Source organism: Schistocerca gregaria, chromosome X (genome assembly GCF_023897955.1).
Source record: "Schistocerca gregaria isolate iqSchGreg1 chromosome X, iqSchGreg1.2, whole genome shotgun sequence".
Taxonomy (NCBI): domain Eukaryota; kingdom Metazoa; phylum Arthropoda; class Insecta; order Orthoptera; family Acrididae; genus Schistocerca; species Schistocerca gregaria.
In genome coordinates, this window is record NC_064931.1 from 551,397,992 (window position 1) to 551,419,737 (window position 21,746).

General features: G+C 36.9%; 1 protein-coding gene across 2 annotated transcripts in view; it reads right to left on the bottom strand.

Moving 5' to 3' along the window:
- LOC126297448 (potassium voltage-gated channel subfamily H member 6) overlaps positions 1-21,746 on the bottom strand; it is a 2,320,485-nt gene that overhangs the window by 84,708 nt on the left and 2,214,031 nt on the right. For both annotated transcript variants that reach the window (XM_049988300.1, XM_049988301.1), the window contains one exon: positions 10,491-10,655. In XM_049988300.1, the coding sequence (XP_049844257.1) occupies positions 10,491-10,655 (165 nt within the window). The remainder of the gene's footprint in view (positions 1-10,490; positions 10,656-21,746) is intronic.

Consider the following 21,746-nt stretch of genomic DNA (forward strand, 5'->3'; position numbering starts at 1 on the left):
CTGTAAAGGGCCTTTCCGGATACAGAAAATGTTCGACAGCTGCCCTGGCCAGCACATTCTCCAGATCTCTCACCAAGTGTAAACGTCTGGTCAATGGTGGCTGAGCAACAGGCTCGTCACAATACGCCAGTCACTACTCTTGATGAACTGTGATATCGTGTTGAAGCTGCATGGGCGGCTGTACCTGTACACGCCATCCAAGCTCTGTTTGACTCAATGCCCAGGCGTATCAAGGCTGTTATTACGGCCAGAGGTGGTTGTTTTGGGTACTGATTTCTCAGGATCTATGCACCCTAATTGCGTGTCAGTTCTAGTATAATATATTTGTCCAATGAATACCCATTTGTCATCTGGATTTCTTCTTGGTGTAGCAATTTTAATGGCCAGTAGTGTAAAATCACCAGAAATCAGTAATACTTTCTTTTTCCCTAATAGGCAGAATAGTAAGACATAAAATTTTTTCATGAAAATTTTGCCATTACCCAATGGGGCCCTGCACATTGTAACACTAACAGGCATTACAATGCCCAACACTCACTCACAAGTACATCTTTCATTACACTTACATATACAGAGTTTATCTTTTTATACACATTTGAATTTATATTCCGTTCTTCATGAACGTTATTGTTGTGGTGTTCAGTCCAAAGATTGGTTTGATGCAGCTCTCCAAACTACTCTGTCCTGTTCAGGCCTCTTCATCTAAAAATAACTGCTGCAACCTACATCGTTCTGAGTGTGCTTACTGTGTTTCTCTCTTGGTCTCCCTCTATGACTTTCACCCCCCCCCCCCCCCCCCCCAATACTAAATTGGTGATCCATTGATGTCTCTTAATGTCCTGTCAACCAATCCTTTCCTTTAGTCAAGCTGTGTCACAAATGTGTTGTCTCTTCAATTCTATTCATTGTCTTCAGCATTCTTCTGTAACACCACAATTCAAAAGCTTCCATTCTCTTCTGTTTAAGTTGTTTATCATCCTTGTTTCACTTCCATACATGGCTACACTCAAAATAAATACCTCCAGAAAATATTTCCTAACACTGAAATCTATGTATATTGGATGTTAACAAATTCCTTTTCTTCAGAAACACTTGCCATTGTGAGTGTACATTTTATAACCTCTCTTCTTCTGCCATCATCAATTATTTTAATGTCCAATTAGCAAATCCCTGTATCACTTTTATTGATGTTCATCTTATGTCCTCCTTTCAAGACACTGTTCATTCCATTAAACTGCTCTTCCATATCCTTTCCTGACTCTGACACAATTGCAATGTCATCAGCAAACTTAAAAGATTTTATTTCTCCAAACTGAACTTTAATTTGTATTCCAAATTTTCCTTTTCTCTCCTTTATTGCTTGGTCAGTGTAGAGATTGAATAACATCAGGGATAGGCTACAGCTCTGTCTGACTCCCTTTTCAAGCAATGCTTCCATTTCATGCTTCTCGATTCTTATAACTGCTCTCTGGTTTCTATAAAAGTTTTAAATAGCCTTTTGCTCCCTGTATATTACCCCTGGTACTTACAGAAGTTTGAAGAGTGTATTCCAGTCAGCATTGTCAAAAGCTTTCTCTAAGTCTACAATTGCTATAAATGTATGCTTGCCTTTCCTTAAACTGTCTTCTAAGAGAAGTCACAGTGTCAGTATTGCTTGTGTGTTCCTACATTTCTCCAGAATCCAAACATCTTCCCAGAGGTTGGTTTTCTACCAGTTCTTCCTTTCTTTTTTGAAGAATTCAAGTTAGTATTTTGCAACAATGACTTCTTAAACTGATAGTTTAGTAATATTCACACCTGTCAGCACCTGCTGTCTTTCTAATGGGAATTATTATGTTCTTCTTAAAGCCTGAGGTGTTTTGCCTGCATCATACATCTTGCACACCAGATGGATTAGTTTTGTTACAGCTGTAGTCCTGACAGAATGTCATCTACTTCAGGGATCTTGTTTTGACTTAAGTGTTTCAGTGCTCTGTCAAAATCTTCTCGCAATATTGTATTTCCCATCTAATCTTCTTCTACATCATATTTCTTTTCCATTATATTGCTTTCATATTGCCTTGCACTAGCCTTATATATACTCCTTCCACCTTTCAGCTTTCCCTTCTTTGCTTCTGTTTTTTCACCTAAGCTCTTGATATTCATACAGCCACTTCTCTTTTTTTCCAATGACCTCTTTAATTTTTTCTCATTATGTGTACATTTGTATTCCCTTTCACCTGCTTGATTTGCAGTATTTTTATATTTTCTCTTATTATCAGTTAAATTCACAGTTAAATTCAATATCTCCTGTGATATCCAAGGATTTCTACTAAGCCTTGTCAATTTACCTTTTGATGCTCTGCTACCTTCACTATTTTATCTCTCAAGGTTACCTAGTCATCTTCTTCTGCATTCCTTTTCTCAGTTGTAGTCAGTCATTGTGTAGAACTCCTTCTGAAACTCCCAATAACTTTTTGTTCTTTCAACTTGTCCTGGTCCTGTCTCCTTAATTTCCTATCTTTTTGCAATTTCATCCATATTAATGTACAGTTCATAATCGATAAATTGTGATCAGAGTCCATGTCTGCCGACAGAAATCTCTTAAAATTTAAAATCTGGTTTCAGAATTTGTGTCTTACCATTATATAATCAATCTGAAAGCTTCCAGTGTCTCCAGGTCTCTTCTATGTATACAACCTTCTTTCAAGACTCTTAAACCTAGTGTTAGCAATGATAAAATTATGCCCTGTGCAAAATTCTATCAGGCAGCTTCCTCTTTCATTCATTTCCTCCAGTTCACTGTGGCAGGTGTGGGCTTAGTATCTATCTTGGGTATGATAATCCATTCACTATGCTTTTTATAGCAGCTTATTCTCATTCCTATTTTATTATTCATTTTTAAACCTACTCCAGCATTATGCCTTTCTGATTTTGTATTTAGAACCCCATATCCACCTGATCACAAGTCCTGTTCCTCCTGCCACCAAACTTTACTAATTTCCATTATGTCTAACTTCAACCTACCCATTTCTCTATTTACATTTTGTAGCGTACTTGCCTGATTAAGGTATTTAACATTCTGAACTTTGACCTGCAAAATCCCAGTTTTGTTTCTCTAAGTGATCACATCCTCCTGACTAGTCCCCAGCTGTAGATCCTAAAGGGGCACAATTTTTACCTCCAGAATATTTTTCTCAAGAGGATGCCATTATCATTTAACTATACAGTAGGGCTGCATGCACTCAGGAAAGATCACAGCTGTAGTTTCCTCTTTCTTTCAGCTGTTTGTTATGATTAGATTAGAGGTTAGATTAGATTAATACTTGTTCCATAGATCATGAATACAACACTTCGTACTGATGTGGAATGTGTCAGGTTAATAAAAGATATCTGTACAAGATATTACATAACACAAAATATTGCATGACACTAATGTTTAAGTTGTTTTTTTTTTCCTCCCTTAATTTATGTCTAAAAATTCAGCCAATGAGTAGAAGGAATTGTCATCTAGAAATTCTTTTAATTTATTTTTAAATGTTGATTGGCTATCTTTCAGGCTTTTGATGCTGTTTGGTAGGTGACCAAAGACTTTTGTGGCAGCATAATTTACCCCTTTCTGTGCCAAAGTCAGATTTAACCCTGCATAGTGATGATCGCCCTTTCTCCTGGTGTTATAGCTATGCACACTGCTATTACGTTTGAACCTGGTTGGATTATTAACAACACATTTCATAAGTGAATATATATACTGTGCGGTTACTGTGAGGATCCCTAGATCCTTAAATAGATGTCTGCAGGATGACCATGGGTGGGCTCCAGCAATTATTCTGATTACACGTTTTTGAACAATGAATACTTTTCTACTCAATGATGAATTACCCCAGAATATGATGTCATATGAAAGCAGTGAATGAAAGTAGGCATAGTAAGCTAATTTACTGAGATTCTTATCACCAAAATTTGTAATAACCCTAATAGCATACGTAGCTGAACTCAGACGTTTCAGCAGACCATCAATGTGTTGCTTCCAGTTTAACCTCTCATCAATGGACACACCTAAAAATTTTGAAAATTCGACCTTAGCTACAGACTTCTGTTCAAAATCTATGTTCATTACTGGAGTTGTGCCATATACTGTACAGAACTATATATACTGTGTTTTATCAAAATTTAAAGAGAGTCCGTTTGCTGAGAACCACTTAATAATTTTGTGAAAAACATTATTTACAATTACATCACTTAGTTCTTGGTTTTTGGATGTTATTACTACACTTGTATCATCAGCAAAAAGAACTAACTTTGCATCTTCATCAGTGTGGAATAGTAAGTCATTAATGTATATCAAGAACAGTGAAGGACCTAAGACCGAACCCAGTGAGACCCCGTACTTGATAGTCCCCCAGTTTGAGGAAACAGCTGTTGTTTTAACATTACATGAACCACTTATTTCAACTTTCTGCATTCTCCCAGTTAAGTATGAATTAAACCATTTGTGCATTGCCCCCCTCAAACCATAGTGATTTAGCTTATCTAAGAGAATTCCATGATTTACACAATCAAAGACCTTTGAGAGATCACAAAAAATACCAATGGGTGATGTCCAGTTATTCAGAGAATTTAATATTAATATGAATATGACAACTCACTTATCTATATTAAACCAACATAAAGATGCTATTAATTTGTAAGCACTTGCAAATACAAGTGATAAAATCAGTGCAAAATTGAAGACAGTGGTGAGGCTGATGATATTTTCCTTAACAAATCATTGACAAAGACAATATACACAACATTAATAGAAAAACTGTAGGGGAGGATGTATATAATATGCAGTTGTTGGCAACTGTCAACATAAGATCATGTTGTCCACTGATAACTGAACATGTGCTGAGGATTGGGATATGGCCAACAGTGAGCTAGAGGTTAGTATCAAGGAAGTTTTCTTAAGATTCAGGAAAGGATCAAGGGAACCATACTTTTCTACTTGTATACCTGTTCTTATTTATTTACTTACTTACTAACTTAACCTGATTCTGATATACTTCAAGTGTAGAGGATATGAGGGATTTGCATCCAGAAAGAGGTGAGAAAGGAGGGGGATGGATGGAGGACCATTTCTGGAATTAAAGATACTAGTGAGTGTAAAATAAATAAGTATATATGTGCATGGAAAGAATTTGACAAACAAATGGAAAAGAACAGAAAATATCAAGAGAATTTAGTATTGAGAACCACAGGAAGAGAGAAATAAAGACCTCTGAAATATATGAAAGACAAAAATTGAATCATCATATCAACAGAGGCAGAAATAATGGAGATATTGAGAGAATATACTCATGAGTTATTTGACTATGTGAAAATAAAGAGTGAATAGTGTGGGACAAAATACAGAATTAAGAAATAAGAGGGGCCAAATAAGAACTGGAAGCAAGCAAAGTGCAGAGGGTATAAAAAACTAATAGGAAAGTAGAAAGAGACAGTGGTATCATGCCAGAAATGACTAAAACCTTGAGGAACAAAATGGAAACCTCTTGTTAAAAAATCACGGTGGATGTGTAGAAGACACAGAAAATCACTAGAGATTGGGAAGCCACAGTAATATTCCCATATTTAATAAACACACTAGCTGGTCAGAAGTATCTCAAAAACCCTATTTAAAGCAGAATTGACTAAGAGAAGCCACAAGATGCAGACCCATCACTGTAAAAGGAGGTGGGGATTATTGTGTTGTCAGTAGAGAAACAGTAAAGATGATCAGCAGTAAATCTCTGCTACATATATTGTAGACTAGTCTTTGGATGTCACCTGAGTAACAAATGCATCAGGGATATTTCAACCCTTCTGCCCAAGCTGACTGTTGGTGACATGGCTGTGAAGTATAAATGCAGAGAAACAACCCCTAGCTAAACCATGACCAGGCATGAAATCAGCAGAGGAAATCTCTCTTGGGTTCCAAAGTGCAACCAACACACCAGTTAGCACAATGACTGTACATATGGAGTTAAAATGAATGGGATACAGTGCTTGAGTAGCTTCTAATAAGCCATACATTTCTTTATTCAATGTTTGGCTATGCTTGAGGTGGTGTGTAGAGTGATGCCACTGCACAGTGAGAGACTGGAAACAAGTTATTTTTAGTGGGGAATCATGCTACACAATGCAGCAATCCAATAAAAGAATCAGGATTTGGAGAATGCCTGCAGAATATTATCTGCAATTATACATAGTGCCAACAGTGAATTAAAAAAGAGACGGTGTTTATCACAGTTAGGTTGGGGTCCCCACATTCTACCTAAGAACAGGCAAAATGTGGAAGGTTATGAACACATTTTACAGCATTCTGTACTGCATACAATAGAGGAATAGTTCAGAGATGATGATTGTTTGTATCAGCATGGCAATACATCCTGTCAAAAAGCATCATCTGCGAGGCAACAGGTTTTGGACAATAACATTCCTAAAATGATCTGGCCTGCACCGAGTCCTGACCTCAACCCTTTGGGATGAGTTAGAACATTGACTTCTTTCCAGATAGCAGTGCACAACATCAGTACCTTCTCTGGTTTCAGCTGTTTAGGAAGAACAAGCAGCCATTACTCCACAGAGATCAAGCAGTCGTAAAGGCAAAGTATGGATCGACACCATATTGATGTCCACTAATAGGTTTCAGGATAGTTTTGGTCAGATAATGTACATCCATGAGTTATTTGGTTATGTGCAAAAAAACAGCAAATAGAACAGCAGAGAAAGCAGAATGAAAAAGTAAAAAGGACCAAACAAGGACTGGAATGAAGCAAAATTCAGATGCTAACTTATGGGACAGTAGCAGCAAGACACAGTTGTATCGCACTCTAAATGATTAAAATCTCGAGAAAGAAGGCACATGACTTCATATTTATAATCATGATGCATGCGTGGAAGACAAAGACAATCTCTAGAAACTGGCAAGCAACAATAATAATTTCCATTTTTTTGAAAGAGGATAATTTTGTGCATAATGATCACAGAGGCATTTAACTGCTATCTGTACTTGTAAAGATCCCCATAATGGTTGTAGAAACTAGATTGAGGAAGCTGGTCAAAGACAGATTATACTAAACACCTTTTTCCAAAGCTGTTTCACAGAGGAAGACCGCACTGCAGTTCCTTCTCTAAATCCTCGTACAAACGAAAAAATGGCTGACATCGAAATAAGTGTCCAAGGAATAGAAAAGCAACTGAAATCACTCAACAGAGGAAAGTCCATTGGACCTGATGGAATACCAATTCGATTCTACACAGAGTACGTGAAAGAACTTACCCCCCTTCTAACAGCCGTGTACCGCAAGTCTCTAGAGAAACGGAAGGTTCCAAATGATTGGAAAAGAGCACAGGTAGTCCCAGTCTTCAAAAAGGGTCATCGGGTAGATGCGCAAAACTATAGACCTATATCTCTGACGTCAATCTGTTGTAGAATTTTAGAACATGTTTTTTGCTCAAGTGTCATCTCGTTTTTGGAAACCCAGAATCTACTCTGTAGGAATGAACATGGATTCCGGAAACAGTGATTGTGTGAGATCCAACTCGCTTTATTTGTTCATGAGACCCAGAAAATATTAGATACAGGCTCCCAGGTAGATGTTATTTTCCTAGACTTCTGGAAGGCGTTCAATACAGTTCCGCACTGTCGCATGATAAACAAAGTAAGAGCCTATGGAATATCAGACCAGCTGTGTGGCTGGATTGAAGAATTATTAGCAAACAGAACACAGCATGTTGTTATCAATGGAGAGATGTCTACAGACATTAAAGTAACCTCTGGCATGCCACAGTGGAGTGTTATGGGACCATTGCTTTTCACAATATATATAAATGACGTAGCAGATGGTGTCGGAAGTTCCATGCGGCTTTTCGCGGATGATGGTGTAGTATACAGAGAAGTTGCAGCATTAGAAAATTGTAGCGAAATCTAGGAAGATCTGCAGCGGATAGGCACTTGGTGTAGTGAGTGGCAAGTGACCCTTAACATAGACAAATGTAATGTATTATGAATACATAGAAAGAAGGATCCTTTATTGTATGATTATATGATAGCGGAACAAACACTGGTAGCAGTTACTTCTGTTAAATACCTGGGAGTATGCGTGCGGAACGATTTGAAATGGAATGATCATATAAAATTAATTGTTGGTAAGGCGGGTACCAGGTTGAGATTCATTGGGAGAGTCCTTAGAAAATGTAGTCCATCAACAGAGTAGGTGGCTTATAGAACACTCGTTCAACCTATACTTGAGTATTGCTCATCAGTTTGGGATCCATACGAGATCGGGTTGACGGAGGAGATGGAGAAGATCCAAAGAAGAGCGGTGCATTTCATCACAGGGTTATTTGGTAACCGTGATAGTGTTACGGAGATGTTTAGCAAACTGAAGTGGCAGACTCTGCAAGAGAGGTGCTCTGCATCGCGGTGTAGCTTGCTCGCCAGGTTTTGAGAGGGTGCGTTTCTGGATGAGGTATCAAACATACTGCTTTCCCCTACTTATAACTCCCGTGGAGATCACGAATGTAAAATTAGAGAGATTCGAGTGCGCACGGAGGCTTTCAGACAGTCGTTCTTCCCGCAAACCATACATGACTGGAACAGAAAAGGGAGGTAATGACAGTGGCATGTAAAGTGCCCTCCGCCACACACCGTTGGGTGGCTTGCGGAGTATGAATGTAGATGTAGATGTAGATGTAGAAGATGGGAAGCAAGGCTTTCATCCTAATGGAGGTATGTAAAATCTCATCTTATACTTAAAATGCCCTGTCAAAAACTTACAGAGAGAAACAAGGCACCTAACATCATTTCAAGACCTGAACTACAGAAGTCCTTACAGGAATGTAGGGTCAATCAGTCTTCATATAGATCCTACAGGAGCCTTTATGTAAAATGCAGAATCAATGTGAGAACAGGAAATCAGAGCTCTGCTAAATGAAGTATGAGGAAAAGAGACCAGCAAGGCTGTAGCCTCAATCTTCTGCTTAGTCAATAAAAACTCAAACACAGCATCAGTGTACACGAGACAGAGTTGAAGGAGAAAGTAATTGTGGTTGTTGTTATTGTTGTCTTCAGTCCTGAGACTGGTTTGATGCAGCTCTCCATGCTACTCTATCCTGTGCAAGCTGCTTCATCTCCCAGTACCTACTGCAACCTACATCCTTCTGAATCTGCTTAGTGTATTCATCTCTTGGTCTCCCTCTATGATTTTTACCCTCCACACTGCCCTCCAATGCTAAATTTGTGATCCCCTGATGCCTCAGAACATGTCCTACCAACCGGTCCCTTCTTCTTGTCAAGTTGTGCCACAAACTCCTCTTCTCCCCAATTCTATTCAATACCTCCTTTGAATTGAGGTATATGTTTTAAAAACTAAAACTATGATTATAATAAACAAAGAGGAAGAATTGGATAACATTACAATGAATGGGATCCACTAGAATTAGTTTGTAAATTTAAGCACTTGGGCTCTGTCTTCAGAGCAGATGGGGAAATGGATGAAGATAATTGGGAACGGGGCCGCTGGCTATCTGTTTTATGCAATCAGATAGCAATTTTACCACAAGAGGGAGATATTGAAGGGGACAGACATAGATCAACTTAAATTTTGACAGGTAAACATATCTTCAACATGGATTGGCTACATCAGGAAATTTTGCACATCAGCTATACCATCTGCCCAGATGAAGAACACATCATCAATAAATGAGAACCATGAGAACAGCTGATAATCACTGGTCTCCAAGAATCCTTTCTTAAGCATTCTGTAAAGAAGTTGTCAGAAGAAGAAGAAGAAGAAGAAGAAGAAGAAGAAGAAGAAGAAGAAGAAGAAGAAAAAGAAGAAGACACTAGAGCAACCAAACTCTTCATAATTTTGATTCTCAAAAGTGGAACAGTTCTTCGTGAATTTGGAATTTGTTAACAAAGATAAAGAGGTAATATGTTTTTTTTTCCTTTTCCTGATCAGCAAAAATTGAGAAAGTGGTGATTAGTGTGTAAGTCATAGACAACAGAGCAATGAATTAAGAAAATGTGCCAAAAAAGTACTTGATCAGAACAGAAATGATGTCAATTCTGAATGAACCAAGAAAAGATTAGTATCTTTAATCTATGAATTAAATTGTTATATAAAAAGTTGCAGATCCACAGAGCACTTTGAATCCAGTAACAATGCACATTCTTTACTTATAAATGTCTATAGGCATATATTTTATATTCACTGTGTAATGTATAGCATCTGGTACCTCACTAAGACAGACATACTTTTGCTCACTTATTACCAGTATGCCATATGCTTTGGTCTGATGTAGTTTATATTTTATTGTTTTTTACATTCATAATTACTTACTTCAAAACTTTTCAGCAATACTGGCACAGATTACAAACTATAAATTAATAAGAAAAAAGTCTGACACACATACATGAAACTATAAAAAGGAAAAAGAAAATAGTATCATCTTGAGAAATCTGCTGCCCTGAATGGACATACTTGGAGTTTGATGGTGAAGCAATGGCTGGTTCTCTTTGGTGCAGCAGTGGACCGATACAGCAGGAGATGGGCCCACGTTTGGAGTACCTTGTGAGTGCTTGCCATTTCCATGGCTGCTGGATTTCATGAGGGAGTCCAGTGCTACCACCGTGTTCGTCAAGCCACCTATGATGTTCAACTAGCATCAAGCAATGTGCTAACTATTACAGCTTGGCCTGTAATTACTAATTAACCAGCATGCCAAGCTCAAACAGCAACTACATGTCAGAAAAGCTAAATTACAATATTAGTTTTATGTGACAAATTGTTCATTTCCCTTTGAATATAATATAAGTATCCAGTGATTTAGTATTAGTGTGCGACTTTAGTTATCAAAAATATTTGTTTGATGTGACTGATCACATGAAGGTGAGATATTTTCAGCAAGCTGGAAAAAGCATAACAAGCTAAATACTGCCACAGAGTTCATAGTTTAAGTATGCTAATATCTCATGAGGATCTTACAACGTTTTGCTACAGCATAGTGCTACATAAAGCTCTTTTGTTTACATCTGAGTACATTTTTTGAAAATTTGCAACATTTAGGTAAGATGTGGCTCCATAAACTTTTCCATAATATTAATTGATAATATTCATATTGGGTCTTCAGCCGGGACATAACATTATCTTGATGACATTATGTTCCAGCTAAAGACCAGATACAAATATTATTTAGGTAAGATTCTTCTCCACAATCTGCCAGGAAATGTAAAGACAATAAATCCTATTCAAACATTACACCTTTTTGATAAACCCAATAGCTTTTAATTAATTCAGATGCTTAGAAGCTCAATAGGTTCTTAGTAATGGAAAAATCTGTCAAATGTTTACGTCATGTAAAAAATAAATCAATGCATGAAATCTAAAAAAAAATTCAATATAAGAAACATGAGTTATACAGGTGGTTAGACAATAATATCTATCCTTAAAGTTATTCTCATTTATTCTTCATTCTCAGTTGCTCATTTTTGCAAAAAGAAGTGCAACTGAGACTGAAAAATACATGAGAATTATTTCAAATATCAATACACCTGCTCATTCTGTCAGGAAGAATATGTTGGCTATAGTGAGTATCTACTGTTATTTAAAAGAAACTGGCTCTTTTTGCAGCTTAAGAGTAATAAAAATTTTAAACACAGTTCCCTTTCAAATAGAAGAAAACTATTCTTAACAATAAACATTCATCACCACTCCCTGTACTAAAAAAAAAAAAAGAACTACACAGCATATGTGAAAGATTATTTCTGCTGATTATTTGTGTAATCTTACTTTGCTAACATGACACAGAAATTCAGAAAAGACAAAATTCTTTGAATTGATGTAAAAGTATGCTTTGCTTCAAATATCTGAAGTAAAAAATACTCCTAGGTAAATGCAGTACAGAAATGATCAATATCAGTGTAACCATGATGTTCAATGCTGAACATAATAGCCACAGAGATTATTAACAAATTCTTTTTAAGAATGACTGAGCATGGATAACATTTTTCCCATGTGTGATACTATGATGTGTCATATTTAGTGAGAACCCCAGCAAAATATAACACATTAAAGTAAATGAACTTATTTAAAATAGTTTGAAGTGGGTACACTGTCAATAAGATAAATAATGCCGCTGATCACATGTAAATAATCAGTTTTATGTTAAATATGTCTAAGATAATACATATAAGCTTAATTTCAGAAACAATAATTGTTAATTATTTTTTGAGCAAAGGAGACCACTCACCAAGCAGTGGAAGTACTGAGTCGTCGACAGGCACACCCAAAATAGAAATAAAACTTATGACCTTTGGGAATAAATTCCTGTCAAATTAAAGTGCAAATACAAATGTGTGTGTGTGTGTGTGTGTGTGTGTGTGTGTGTGTGTGTGTGTGTGTGTGTGCGCGCGCGCACGAGCGATCACGTGCTATAGCTCGACAAAGGATTTATTCCAACAGCTAGCTAGTTTTCTCTCTCTTTTGTGCATGCCTGTCAAGTACTCAATTCTTCTGCTATTCTGTGAATGATCTTTACTACTAAAGTATTTTCATCCTGTCAGAACTTTCCTTACTATGTTAATTATTTTCCAATTAAATAATGAAAACTCCAGGCAGGAACATGTTAAATATGCTCCAGCCCAAGACGCTGGAGTTGGTGGTCATTTGTGCATGAGGTATGCTTGCTTGTGTGTGTCTCTCTTTTTACCTATGAAAGCAGTGGCAGAAAGCTTTACATAACTGTCTTTTAATTGTGCCTGTCTGCAACTTTACATGTCTTCTTTATGGTAACTTGTTAATTATTTTTTGATATAAGGATATTTTCTTTCAGGTTCACTAGGAAGTAACAATTAAGAAATTAGATCAAGGGAAATAATTGTGGAACAGAAATTCTCTGCAAGCAAGTGCATATAACACAGTAGTTCATAGGAGCTGTATCCATGTGGGAAACTTTGTGCTCACATTTACACAGTATCAAGGCAGCAGTTATTGAGATATACACAAAGTTAGGTCACAGGATGATAAAACTTGATCTGCTTATAACAGGGTTTTCCTGGGTGGAAAGAGGGATATGTTAAAAGTGGCACAGTCAAGGGATGAGTGGAGATGGAGGGGCCTGAGACTTGGAATATCATCATTAATACAGTTTTAATGAAAATATGTAAAATGCCTTACAAGCATGGTGGAAAGAAATCAGTGATGGCTTTGGAACTGTGGCAATGGGAAGGGCTCATTTAAGATAAATCTATGTTAGGAGCTTTAATAGTTAAATTATTAACATTATCATCATTACTGTTTATAACAAATTGTAACAACTAAAGCCATCATGAAAGACACACTTGTGATGCAGCAAATGAAAGAGAACAATGCCAGCAACATAATGAACAGATTACCTTTCTAGTTAAACAAATATACATAAATGTTATAAGCAACTTTGTTTATTTATGTAAACAGTGCCAGAAGTGCACAGAGACACATATGATCTTATCTCCAAAAGTTTTCTTCTTTAATATTCTAATAACTTTTGATGTATGTCTAATTACAGTTATGATATATAAAGTAGGTCAAGTCAGTGTTTTGACTCCAGTGCTGAATGTGGAATATGTATGATTTGTTTATATTTGTTGAAATAATTTAGAAGTGATTTTATTAAGAGAGTTGAACTGACCTCAAATGTTGTCTAATGTTTTGCCACAAGTATTTACATGAAATTAATATGAAAATTATGAATGGTGGTCAGGATAAAAATATGTGCACTGAATTGAGCAGTGTTTATGTGACTGAACCTTTCAATAAGTGTGCAGGACAGAGCTCATGGTCTGTCATCCTCTGTCTGAAGTTTGTGATGATGTACTTTGATCTTGGTTTCATCTGAAGTTGGTAAGGTTACAGGCAATTTGTATGCCACGAATGATACTTTTTTGTAGTGGGACTTAGAATACTCTTAATCAGGTGTGATAACCTGTAAATTTCAGGAGTCTGATTTCAGTCTCTAGCGGCAATTTAGTTAGTGCTGAAATCTTGCATTGAGGCTATAAAGTTTATAGTCACTGGGAATAATAAATCTCATACTAGTCAACACTGAGACACAGATCAAGTTTTTGAGAGTTTATTGCACTGTTGTACTTTATTATTTAGCACACGCTGCTGGGTGTAAATGTTATGTCTGCATGAAGTAATTCCAAATTTTTCACTGCTGATAGATACTGGGCTGTTATTCATTGAATTATTTGTCTGTGGCCACCATTTGCATACATTGTGCATTTTTCAAAAATAAAAGGGATTTAAGTTCAATCCGTTTTCAGCATCATTATGATCCTTCAGGATTTAAAATAACAGATGCAACCATAGTTTAACTTTTATTAAATTATTTGCTAATGTGTCTCACTGTTATTATAAGGATTTGGTATAAACATTATTATGCTGGTTTGTTCGGGTAGAGAGTGGTGATGTACAGCCAACTCCTACTCATGACAGCCACATTCAAAGCCACATTCAAAGTTAATTGCCCTAGATTGCCTGGACTCTGGTGGAACCTACTACTGTTATTACTGTATTGTAATTGTTTCTATCAAAAGGTATACACACAGGAGTAATGTTGTGCTCTCACTGTGAGGTAATTAAAAAAATTGTATCTTCCTACGGCTGTGAAATAATTTTAATAAACAAAGTAGCCTGATGATTGTTGGTGATGCAGATATCATTACATCTTTACTGGCATTCATCTTAACCATTAAATTCTATGCAAACTATAAGATATAACACTATAATGGAAGAGAAAAACTTCACAGTGACATGGTATCCATTTTTTAAATTATGATAGTGTTGCAATTTTTTGTAAAATAATCTTCAAGAAAATTGCTGCATGTGTGTGACAAGAGATTGGAACTCTTGATAGATACAGGAACAACTTAACCACTGGCATTACAGACACTTCCCTCACTATTTTACAACAATTTCTGGAAACTGGATTTTTAAAAACATAATATTATATTATATTCTTCTCACATGAGATGCTTCCTTCTTAGTCTATCTATACACATATTCCCTCACTCCTCATATTTATACAAGGAGTGGTCATGAAGTTTTAATTACGAGCAGCTAAAATAGTATGTTGCAGTGTATTGATGAAGTGGAGTACCATGTGGTAATTTGTTTTCAGAATTTGAAGAGGAAAAACATTACAACAATTTCTGCAGAGTCAGTGAAACTGTATGGTAACAATGCATAATCATATGACACAGTATTTAGATGATGCAGGTGTTTCCAGTGTGGTCAAATGAGTATGAATGATGAAGAACCAGAATTCATTATAGAACTGGGGGCCCTGGTGTCTGCTAAATGACTACTGAATCACACTTTAGGCAATAGTGGAAGAAGTGAAAATCTGCTATATGTCATCCAACAATGAGATCGACACCCTGCAATGACCACTATTGGTGAGTCTCCTTGCAGCCAGTAAGAGATACCAGTGTGCTGTTATGTGGAAATGACTGCTGATGTCATGTTGGCTATAAAACCTAGCTGTCTATGTAAATAGACCATGTGCTGCACGATCGAGTGTCATACAATCAGTAATCAATTAGTTTTCAACATCTTGCACAACATTTTGAAAGCTACAAAGATTGCTGTGCCCTGGGTTCCTGACAGCTCACATTCATTCAAATAGTGCACTGATGTGAGCCAAGAGCAGAAGTATTGCAGCTATATCAAGCCAATCCAGATGATTTCATTAGCCACCTAATCACCATGTAAAAGTGCTTGGAGTGACACTATGACCCACAGACAATGTAGAAAAGCAAACAGTTGAAAAATGTGGATTCAGTATCACAAAAAAGGCAAACATTCAACCACCATTGGGCAAGCTGATGTCGAATGTGAATACCACAGATTATAGTCATTAGGGGTGAACCATTACAGAAGCATACTACTAAAATCTTGTGATAAGATTAAGGAAGGCCATCAAGAAGCATCTGAAAAAGCTGAGCCAATGGAGTGTTTTTGTTCTCTGACATCACATGACCACATTCAGTACAGAACACAGCCACATGTGCTGCTTCTTTGGGATATTAAGTTTTTTTACTTCCTATGCTCTTGCGACTTGTTGGCCTGTGACTTCTTCCTTTTTTCTCAGGTGAATAAACCATTACATGGCAGCAATTTCCAAAATAGCGAGGAGGTGATTGTTGAAGTGGAACTTTTCCTGAACAGTCAAAGTGCAAATATCTACAACAAGGTTCTTCATCATGTGACCCAAGATTGGAAAGCATGTCTCACTGATGGGTGAACATATAGGGAACGACTAGCGAAGTTTCATATTCATAGCTTGATTTTATCTATGCCATTATTACAGCTTTATGACAACCCCTTGTATGTAAGAGTAAATATAGCAGTTCTTTTGTTGGTACCTTCAAACTGTTTTCAATAATAGAGAGGGAAATACAGCACAATTTCCTTTTATCCATCTAAAGAATAAATCTCCTCATGGTGAACAGGATGAAGCCCATGCCATTTATTGACCAAGGAAAAGTAAGAATAAGTAGCAGTGTTAACTGTCATTCTCAAAGAAAAGCAATTATGTTTGCCAGTGCTCACTGTGGTACATAAAGATGGCTTATGAGAGTGACATCAGTTCAGTAATGTACTTTCTGAGACATTTATCACCATTTGCCTGTGTAAGCTTGCAAAGAATGATACACTCAGTGTTCATGTCAGCAGATGACCAAGAAAGTGCAAAATAAATATAGCAGTAAAACAACAGAAATACTAAACCATGTACTAAAGGAGATGGGCTACCTCTATTGGAATAGGAGCAGGAATCTATAAGTAATTTACCCAAAAAGTACACATGTGAAGTATGAAGTAAAAGATTACAAATAAGGCTCAAAAGAGCATAAATACATAACAAATTACAGTGTTATATTTTAAGAGACTTTGTATTAATTTTTTGCAGAATATAATGTGATCACTGTAATATAATGTGATCAATGTCATTTTTGTGTACATGAATGTAAAATCCAACTTAGAGAGATAATAACAGTATTTTCAATTGCTGCTTTGTGACTGTGCTGTGGTGAAGAACCTCAGCTGTATAAAGTTTTATAGAAGAAATACAGTGTTTTCATATTTCAGTAAGTTTCTTTTATTATAAACGGCACACAGGCAGAAAGAAAATTCTGTCTACAGGATCTGCTAGTCCAGAAATTGTGTGAAGGGAAAAAAAAACACCTATGAAGTAATAAGATTAGTGATACAGACAAACTTTATTGTGACCAATACCTAAGAATTTGATTTTAGTAACAAGTACTAAGAAAAATCTTTACTGTTCTATGCTTATGACAATTTTGTACTAAAAGCACACTTTGTTCAAACAGAAAAGGAAAATAATTGAATATTTCAAAGTTAGTGTGTAGTATGTCTTCTGTGGGATCTGAGTCACAAGAACAATATAAGTATGATCTGGAGACACTCTGAAAATAGAAAGATAGAAAATAGTGTTGATGAAAACTTATGTTTCTAATTTTTGGAACAAATGGAATGGAATATGGAAAATGAATTACAGAAGTCTTACATTAAATGATATAAAAGAAATTATATTTCATTTATTGTAGTATGCAGCAAAATCCTTGGTTTGAGTTCTATTATGAGAAGAAGAAATATTATGAAAAGAAACAAATTGAATGGAATCAGTGTCCATACTGTTTGTGATGCTAATGGATGTGTTGCACATGAATGAAGTTAAATTTGGAATAATTATGTCAAACCAGGACATTCAGTATGACCCTCATAATTCCTAGCATGGCATATTGAAATTTTGTCAACTTTAGTAACCTCGTCATCAAAAAGATTTTTAACTCTTAATCTTCTTTCCTTAAAATTTTATACCATTGCTCATGAAAGAAGAAAACTGCTAAGGAGCATTATTATAAACAAAATTTGGATTAATCAAAACATGTGAATTTTAAAATTTTCCCTCCAGACTGAATGTTCAAACAAATTTCAGGCTTTCAGCCAATTGTCATTAAATACATCCCACAACATTACAACTGGGCACCTGCCAGTCATCCCCAGGTAAGCCAGCAAAAATTTATATATAGTACACTGTCAGTATTCCCCGCATGTGTCAAAATCATGTTGAGATGCTGATCATACTACCTGGCAGTAGCACGTTCACTGGTGGAGCCATGGAACTCAGTTCTCCTCTGCATTATTGCTCATTGTGGCCATTGGCACACACTGCCATATCTGTTTAGAGTAAATTGTGGAGATGATAGCGTTCCACACACTGCCCCACTGGTAGGCACTATTACAGATTATCTGATTTTCCATCATTCGTATTTCCACAAATCCTTTAATAATGGAGCCCCAAAAAGATGTTGCTGTGGTCAAAATCATTATTTTATAATACTCCATCAAATTTCCTGTGGAAATAGAAAGTTCAGCAATAGCAGACTTGCTTGGTTTCAAAAGTCAATGACAGCACTGATGTTCAGTGTAACGTTGTTTCATGGTGCATATGGTCATTCCCATGTAAGCCATACCATATTGGCACAGTAATTTGCAAATTCTGAGCCCAGAAGATGTGCAGTTTTAGATGATGGGTGGAAAAGCACTTTCACCTGAAATTTATGGAGGATTCTTGCTATCTTAAACAAAATGTTGTCCACAAAAGGAAGAAAATCTTTGTCAATAATTACTAATAAGTTTCAGCATGCTCTTGACTCAGCTTATTTTATTTTCAACCAAGAATATTTTGAACAGACTGACAGTATTGCCATGCATTGCCCTCTGTCTCCTTTGGTGGCTAACCTTTTTATTTAGGATTTTGAGGAAAGAGCACTTGAATCAGCCATCCCTAAATCGACTGTATTTGGGAGATATGTGGACAAAACTTTCATAGTGTGGCCTTCATGGACAAGATAAATTAGTGGAGTTAACAACATCCACTTCACTATGGAAATAGAGGAAGATGATTGTCTGCCTTTCTTGTATGTATTGGGCAGAAGAATGATGGCTCTCTGGAGCATTTGCTTCATCATAAGCCCTCTTGTACTGATTCATATTTACAAGTGTTGAGTTGTCATCATCCACTGCAAACTATGAGCATACTTAAACCATTGCACTCAGAGCTCATACAGTTTCAAATAAAGATAATCTGCCTAAAGAGCTCACCCACCTAAAGACAATGTTCAGGGATAATGCGTATTCTGACTGGCAGATTAAAAGAGCACTATCAGTTAAAACCAAGAACCAGTAAGTGGATAAAGAGAAGAATACAACAGCAGAACCTTTGGATTTCCTTCGTTTTGTGGCAAATGTTTTGTTTTATATAGCAAGAATCTTCAGCAAATTTCATGTGAAAGAGATTTTTCACCCTCCATCTAAGATTACAGACCTGGGCTCAGTGAAGGATGATTTGTTACTGCAAAAGGCCAGAATTTACAATATACCCTGCCAATGAGATGTGGCTTACATACTACAAAAGGATGCTACACTGAACAGTTAGATGGCCTTGGGCAAGTACAGAAAGGGCAGCAGCCTCAAAGGGTGTGAGGCAAAGTCAGGACATGCGGGGGCCAAGCAGCATTCGGTATTGTAATTGTAAACTGTCGCAGCTGCATTGGTAAAGTACTGGAACTTCAAGTGCTGATAGAAAGCACCGAAGCTGAAATTGTTATAGGTACAGAAAGCTGGCTGAAGCCAGAGATAAATTCTGCTGAAATTTTTACAAAGGCACAGATGGTGTTTAGAAAAGATAGATTGCATGCGTGTTTGTCGCTGTTAGTAGTAGTTTATCCTGTAGTGAAGTAGAAGTGGATAGTTCCCGTGAATAATTATGGGTGGAGGTTACACTCAACAACCGAGCTAGGTTAATAGTTGGCTCCTTTTACCGACCTCCCAACTCAACAGCGTTAGTGGCAGAACAACTGAGAGAAAATTTGGAATACATTTCACATAAACTTTCTCAGCATGTTATAGTCTTAGGTGGAGGTTTCAGTTTACCAGATATAGACTGTGACAGTCAGATGTTTAGGACAGGTGGCATGGACAGAACATCGAGTGAAATTATACTGAGTGCACTATCCGAAAATTACCTCGAGCAATTAAACAGAGAACTGACCCGTGGAGATAACGTCTTGGACCTACTGATAACAAACAGACCCAAACTTTTCAACTCTGTAAGTGCAGAACAGGGAATCAGTGATCATAAGGCCATTGCAGCATCTGTGAATATGGACGTTAATAGGAATATAAAAAAAGGGAGGAAGGTTTATCTGTTTAGCAACAGTAATAGAAGGCAGATTTCAGACTACTTAACAGATCAAAATGAAAATTTCTGTTCTGACACTGACAATGTTGAGTGTTTATGGAAAAAGTTCAAGGCAATCGAAAAATGTGCTTTAGACAGGTACGTGCCAAGTAAAACTGTGAGGGACGCGAAAAACCCACCGTGGTTCAACAACAAAGTTAGGAAACTACAGTGAAAGCAAAGAGAGCTTCACTCCAAGTGTAAAAGCAGCCAATACCTCTCAGACAAACACAAGCTAAATGATGTCAAAGTTAGCATACGGAGGGCTATCCATGAAGCGTTCAGTGAATTCGAAAGTAAAATTCTATGTACCGACTTGACAGAAAATCCTAGGAAGTTCTGGTCTTATGTTAAATCAGTAAGAGGCTTGAAACAGCATATCCAGACACTCAGGGATGATGATGGCATTGAAACAGAGGATGACACGCGTAAAGCTGAAATACTAAACAGTTTTTTCTGAAGCTGTTTCACAGAGGAATACTGCACTGCAGTTCCTTCTCTAAATCCTCGCACAAACGAAAAAATAGCTGACATCAAAATAAGTGTCCAAGGAATAGAAAAGCAACTGAAATCACTCAACAGAGGAAAGTCCACTGGACCTGATGGAATACCAATTCGATTCTACACAAAGTACGTGAAAGAACTTACCCCCTTCTAACAGCCGTGTACCGCAAGTCTCTAGAGAAACGGAAGGTTCCAAATGATTGAAAAAGAGCACAGGTAGTCCCAGTCTTCAAGAAGGGTCGTCGAGCAGATGTGCCAAACTATAGACCTATATCTCTGGCGTTGATCTGTTGTAGAATTTTAGAACATATTTTTTGCTTGCGTATAATGTCATTTTTGGAAACCCAGAATCTACTCTGTAGGAATCAAAATGGATTCTGGAAACAGCGATTGTGTGAAACCCAACTTGATTTATTTGTTCATGGCACCCAGAAAATATTAGATACAGGCTCCCAGGTAGATGCTATTTTCCTTGACTTCCGGAAGGCATTTGATACAGTTTCGCACTATCGCCTGATAAACAAAGTAAGAGCCTATGGAATATCAGACCAGCTGTGTGGCTGGATTGAAGAGTTTTTAGCAAACAGAACACAGCATGTTGTTATCAATGGAGAGATGTCTACAGACATTAAAGTAACCTCTGGCATGCCACAGGAGAGTGTTATGGGACCATTGCTTTTCACAATATATATAAATAACCTAGTAGATGGTGTCAGAAGTTCCGTGCGGCTTTTCGCGGATGATGCTGTAGTATACAGAGAAGTTGCAGCATTAGAAAATTGTAGCAAAATGGAGGAACATCTGCAGCGGATTGGCACTTGGTGCAGGGAGTGGCCACTGACCCTTAACATAGACAAATGTAATGTAATGCGAATACATAGAAAGAAGGATCCTTTATTGTATGATTATATGATAGTGGAACA